General features: G+C 49.1%; 1 protein-coding gene across 1 annotated transcript in view; it reads left to right on the top strand.

Moving 5' to 3' along the window:
• Window positions 1-220: 220 nt before the first annotated feature.
• The window catches only part of LOC122548327 (START domain-containing protein 10-like), a 21,383-nt gene continuing 14,952 nt past the window's right edge, over window positions 221-6,651 (top strand). Inside the window, exon 1 of the mRNA XM_043686857.1 lies at window positions 221-384. Coding sequence (XP_043542792.1) covers window positions 243-384 — 142 coding nt within the window. The 5' untranslated portion in view covers window positions 221-242. The remainder of the gene's footprint in view (window positions 385-6,651) is intronic.

Below are 6,651 nucleotides of genomic sequence, written 5' to 3'. Positions count from 1 at the left end.
TGCTGAGCTAGCGTAGCCAGTGTGGCCTGGGCTTGATGGGGGCCTGGGCCCTGGAGGGGAGGAAGGGCTGAGGTGAAGTGGGTGGAGGGTGGAAGATCGGGTTAGGGTAATGAAGCCGATCAGTTGAGGCAGGGACGGAGCCAACAGATATCCTGGGAATACCTCCCGGAGGGGTTGAGGTGAGTGGAGTCTGCTGGTGTTCCCCAGACAGTTATGGCTTGTGCTCTCTCTCTCAGTGCAGGATGTTCTGCAAAGACGTTTGCTCCGAGACCCTCTATGATGTTCTCCACGACGCAGAGTATCGCAAGAAATGGGACGAGAACATGATCGAGACCTTCGACATCGGCAAGCTGACAGTTAATGCAGATGTTGGCTATTACGCTTGTGAGTGACCCAAACCTAGTGGTGACCCCCTGAACACCAACACTACATTCCCACCTCCTTGGGGGGGGGGAGAGTGTTCCATCCTGGGGCAGACAGACATCTTCTAGGAGAAAGTGAGGACTGCAGATGCTGGAGATCAGAGCTGAAAATGTGTTGCTGGAACTCCCTTGTATCAGCAGCCCCTACTCCTGTAACTGGTTAAATATGAGTCCTGAAGAAGGGCTTATGCCCAAAACGTCGATTCTCCTGTTCCCTGGATGCTGCCTGACCTGCTGCGCTTTCCCAGCAACACATTTTCAGACAGACATCTCCCTGTCCAACAGGGCTGTGGATGCCAGGCCACACCAGTTGGGTAGAAAAGATGTGTGGCGATTTGGGGGAAAAGTTAGGAGATTGGCACTAGAGGATAGAACTGGCAAGATGGGCTAAATAGCCTCCCACACTGGGATGATTCTGTGATTGTGTGAAATGTTGGCCAAGCAAGTGATGCGTATGTCCCATTGAGCACAACACATAAAGGCTGCAATATTTGGAAGGTGCTGTTGAAGGAGGTGGCCTGGACTGCACCTTGGCGATGGTACACATTACTGTGACTGAGCATGGGTGGGCGACGCAATTCTCCGATTGATCAGTGCATGCGGATGTGGCCACCGCAGGAATCAGTCTGGTACACCCCGTCTAACGCCAGAACCTCCATCCTCGGATCACGAGACTGCACACAATACTCCAGCTGTGGTCTCACCAATTGATCCCAGGAGTTTTGGTTGAAATGTGAGCAGGACAGCTACAGAGTCACAGAGTCACAGAGTCACAGAGTCACAGAGTCACAGAGTCACAGAGTCACAGAGTCACGAGATGTACAGCACAGAAACAGACCCTTCGGTCCAACCCATTCATGCCGACCAGATACCCCAACCCAATCTAGTCCCACCTGCCAGCACCCAGCCCATATCCCTCCAAACCCTTCCTATTCATATACCCATCCAAATACCTTTTAAATGCTGTAATTGTACCAGCTTCCACCACATCCTCTGGCAGCTCATTCCATACACATACCACCCTCTGCGTGAAAAATTTGCCCCTTAGGTCTCTTTTTTTATATATTTCTCCTCTCACCCTAAACCTATGCCCTCTAGTTCTGGACTCCCCCACCCCAGGGGAAAAAACTTTGTCTATTTACCCTATCCATGCCCCTCATGATTTTTGAAACCTTTATTAGGTCACCCCTCAGCCTCCGACGTTCCAGGGAAAACAGCCCCAGCTTGTTCAGCCTCTCCCTGTAGCTCAGATCCTCCAACCCTGGAAACATCCTTTTAAATCTTTTCTGAACCCTTTCAAGTTTCACAGCATCCTTCTCATAGGGTGGAGACCAGAATTGCACGCAATATTCCAACGGTGGCCTGACCAATGTCCTTTGGTTTGGTAGTGAGTTCAGTTTGTATAAAACCAGCTGCATTAGTGGAAGTGATGGTGGAATGGTCAGGCTGCTGGAAGGATTGCTTCCATTTCACTATGGTCCCGTTGAGGAAGGAACCCTTGCCAGGCCTACCCATGACCCCAGACCCACAACATTGTGATTGGACTCCTCATGACCTTTCAGTTTTGGTCATAAAATCTGGAATTAACAATCTGCTGAAGACCATGAAACCATTATCGATTGTCAGAAAGATCCACGTAGATCATGGATGTCATTCAGGGAAGGAGATCTGCCATCCTTACCCAATGTGGCCTACACGAGACTCCAGACCCACAGCAATGTGTCTGACTCACAACTTCCCTCTGTCATGGCTGAGCAAGTCACTCCGTTGAAGAGTGACTGGGGATGGGCAATAAATGCTGGCCCAGCCAGTGATGCCCAATATCCCACAAGTGAATAGAAACATCTTCAATATGAATCCCACTTCAAAGGATGAGCAGTAAATTCCACTAGCACCTATCGTACCCTCATCCTGAGTATGATTTTAGAAAATGAAAGATTTAGAGATAGGTGGAAGTGGTTGGAGATGACCTGGGTGCTACTGGAGACCAGGGGCATGTAGATAGTTCAAAGTATCTGTGAATGTTACAAGGGGAGGTCGGTACTGATGGTGACTGAGCATAGGCCAGGTATCTCTGACAGAGGGGAGAGCCTGGAGACCACCAGAGATGAGAAGCTGCTCAGTGGAAAACCTTAGGGATCCATCTTAGGGAGAGAGGTGACGATGGAGTTACACTCATCAGGATGAAATGCAAGAATTCCAAATTTCAAATCATCACAACAATTTATTTTTTTATTATTATCCCCCACACTACTGCCTAACTGCGGTAGTGCTCATTTTTTCCCCGGCACCCATGTTGTGTGTGTGCCGGTGTGAGACACAAGATACACAAATCTTTATTCAAATTTCCACCACCAGGAAGAAAGGAAAACACCCAAGTAGCCTGTGACAAGCAGTGCCCTTCACATCAAAGGACAATGCTGTGTGATCAAACAGTGAAGGGGAGGGCAGGGATCCAATCAAAATAGAGTTGGAACACAACAATTTATACTGCAGGAGAAAAGAGAGCTGATTGGCTGGTACGTCAACACTGATTGGTTGAGGAGTTGCAGTAGGAAAATAATAGGAGGTGATTGGCTCCCCAAGCTCCTCATTCCTGATGAAGCGCTCCTCCTGAAACATCAATTCTCCTGCTCCTTGGATGCTGCATGACCTGCTGTGCTTTTCCAGTACCCCACACTCTCATCCCCAAGCTCCCAGCTAATTGAAAAGGTTCTTGACTTGATTGTGCATGGACACAAAGAAGGGGGGGGATGGGGAGCTATATCTGGGGGAGGGGGAGACCATGAGACACTTTTAAGAAATGTATTCATGAGATGAGGGCTTCCCTGACCAGGCCAGCATTTATTGCCCATCCCTAATTACCCAGAGGGCAGTTTAGAGTCAACCGCATTGCTGTGGGTCTGGAGTCACGTATTGGTGAGACCAGGAAAGTACAGGCAGATTAGTTGACCCAGTAGGTTTTCTCCGACAATCGACAATGGTTTCCTGGTCATCATTAGACTCCGTTCTGGATTTACGTAGAATTCAAGTCCCACCATCTGCTGTGGCAGGATTTGAGCCCAGCTCCCTGGAACATTCCCTGGGGTCTCTGGATTAAGAATCCAGTGACAATGCCACCAGGCCATCACCATCAAGCAAGAGGGGAGGTTTGAGGACAGGAGCATTAACCCTGCTGTCACTATTGGACACCAGAGACAATGACTCTCTGCTATGTATTTTCCTCTGTTTGTCAGCCTCATGATCATTGATCCTGCAGCACAGAGTATAGCTGTGACCTTTGAAAAAGCAATTCGGCAGCTCACACTCCCTCCCTACTCTGTCCCCACTGACGAGCAGTTGTATGTCTTTCAATTATTGATGAAATTCCCTTTTTGATTCTGTTTCCAGTGACCTTTCAGTCTGCATGTGCAGACCATGAGAGCTCGCTCTATCTCCTGGCTCTTTGCCAATTACAGCACTCGAGACAGCCAGCATCCTGCCTCTGGGAACAATTTAATTCCTTTAACACTGACTCTTCCAAAAAACACACACTTCTGAGTCCATCAATTAAATCTCCCCCTTTAACTTTGTTTGCTCTCAGTCGGGCAATTCCAGCCTCGCTCATCTCTCCTCATCCCTGGTCTCATTCCCATTCCCATTCTCCCCCCACCACCACCGCCCAGCCCTCTCAGGCCTTGACATTCTTCCTAAAGTGTGGGACCCATAACTGGACTCAGTCCTCCAGCTTAGGCCTAACCAGCGTTTTGTAAAGTTCATTTTTATTCATTCATGGGACGTGCGTGTCACTGGCTGGGTCAGTGTTTAGCGCCAGTCCCTAATTGTTAAGAGTCAGCCCCATTGCTGTGCAGCTGGAGTCACATGTAACGGTTAGACTGCAATTTCTTTCTGAACTGTTAATGGTGCAGAAGGAGGCCACTTGGTCCATCTTTCCTGCACTATCCCTTCAAATGAATATCATTGTTTTTTCAAAGTGCCAATTTCCCGCTTTTTTTCCCCAAATCCTGAATAGGGTTTTGGCTAGTCATCACTGGACTCTTAATTCCAGCTCTTTATTGACTTGAGTTTTCACCATCAGCCATGGCAGGATTTAAATCCAGGTCAAATTACCTGGGTCTCCGGATTCGCGATAATACCCCTAGGCCATCACCATCCCCAAAGACTCAGCGGTAATGTTCTGGCTTTTCATTGCTCTATAACAGAGAAGCCCCCATTGAAATGGTACAGCATAGGGAGGCCATTCAGCCCTTGTGTGTGATGTGCTGAGGTCATTCTAATTCCACTTTCCAGCCCCAGTCTGTACCCTCGCAGGTTCCTGAGCTTCAGGAGCAGATCCGGGTTCCATAAGAATTAGGTAGAGCTTTAGGCCATTCAGCCCCTTGTCTGTCCTGCTGTTCAATAGGATCATGGCTGATCCGACATTCCACACATACACTTTCCTGCCTTTTTCCTGTAATCCCTGATTCCCCGACTGATCAAGACTCTCTCTCGGCCTTAAATATAGACACGGACTCTGCCCCCACAGCTCTCTGTGGCAAGGAGTTCTAAAGACTCTCAAGCCTCAGAAGAAATTCCTCCCCATCTCAGTCTGAAATTGGTGCCCCTTTATTCTGAGACTATGCCCTCTGGTCCTAGACCCTCCCATGAGGGGAAACATCCTCACCGCATTGACCCACTCAAGCCCCTTAAGAATCCTGGATGTTTCAATGAGATCCCCTCTCATTCTTCAAAATGAATCATAGATTCCCTACAATGTGGAAACAGGCCCTTCTACCCAACAAGTCCACACCGAACCTCCAAAGAGCGACCCACCCAGACCCATTCCCCTGTCCTATTACTCGACATTTACCCCTAACTAATACACCTAACCTGGACACAATGGGCAATTTCCTGTGGCCAATTTACCGAACCAGCACACCTTTGGATTGTGGGAGGAAACCCACGCAGACACGGGCAGAACGTGCAAACTCCACATAGAGGTTGGAATTGAAGCCGGATCCCTGGTGTTGTGAGGCAGCAGTGCTAACCACTGAGCTACCATGCCACCCTAGTTGAAGTTTTCCATCTCAATCTGAAACTGTGCAATGAATGCCACACACCCATCACCCTCTGGGTGAAAAGGTTGCTCCTTGTGTCCCCTGTGATTCTCCTGCCTTAACTCTGTGCCAAGGATCTTAATTGTTTTTAATTAAACAGCCTTCTCAGCTTGTGTTGTTAGCTTTAAAGCATTATCAAATACCTTATCTCCAACATGATAGAATCTAACCATCACCCCTTAATATTCAATGGTGTTACCATCACTGAATCCCCCATTATCAACATCCTGGGGGGATCAGAAACTGAACTGGACTCTCCACATAAACACAGCGGCTACAAGAGCAGATCACCCCGTGACTCCCCAAAGCCTCTCCGCCCTCGACAAGGCCCAAGTCAGGAGTGTGATGGAATACTCCCCACTTGCCTGGATGGGGGCAGCTCCAACTACACCCCAGAAACTTGACACCATCCAGGACAAAGCAGCCCCCACTTGATTGGCACCACGTCCACAAACATCCACTCTCTCCACCATCGACGCTCAGAAGCTGCAGTGTGTACCATCTACAAGATGCACTGCAGAGATTCACCAAAGATCCTTAGGCAGCACCTTCAAAACCCACCACCACTTCCATCTAGAAGGATAAGGGCAGCAGGTACTTGGGAACACCACCCCCTGCAAGTTCCCCTCCAAGCCCCTCATCATCCTGACCTGGAAACCATTCCTCCAGTGTCACTGGGTCAAAATCCTGGAGATTATTTTCCCTAATGGCATTGTGGGTCTACCCACAGCCCATGGACTGCAGCAGTTCAAGAAGGCAGTTCACCCCCACCTTCTCATGGGGCAAATAGGGACGGTAATAAAGTAATGACCACATTCTGTGTGAGAATTGAAAGGAAGCTAACGTGGTTTGTGTTTTTATTTTTTGCCTCCCTCCCCTTCCTGGACCTTTACAAACCCACCGACTCCCACAGCTACCTGGATTACACCTCTTCCCACCCTAACTCCTGCAAAAATGCCATTCCGTATTCCCAATTCCTCCACCTCCGCCGTATCTGCTCCCAGGCGGACCAGTTCCACCGCGGAACACACCAGATGGCCTCCTTCTTTAGAAACCGCAATTTCCCTTCCCACGTGGTTAAAGATGCCCTCCAACACATCTCGTCCACATCCCGCACCTCCGCCCTCAGACCC

Source organism: Chiloscyllium plagiosum, unplaced genomic scaffold, assembly GCF_004010195.1.
Source record: "Chiloscyllium plagiosum isolate BGI_BamShark_2017 unplaced genomic scaffold, ASM401019v2 scaf_56, whole genome shotgun sequence".
In the NCBI taxonomy this organism is placed as follows: domain Eukaryota; kingdom Metazoa; phylum Chordata; class Chondrichthyes; order Orectolobiformes; family Hemiscylliidae; genus Chiloscyllium; species Chiloscyllium plagiosum.
The sequence above is the reverse complement of the archived record's forward strand: the minus strand, read 5'-3'. Positions and strand labels throughout refer to the sequence as shown.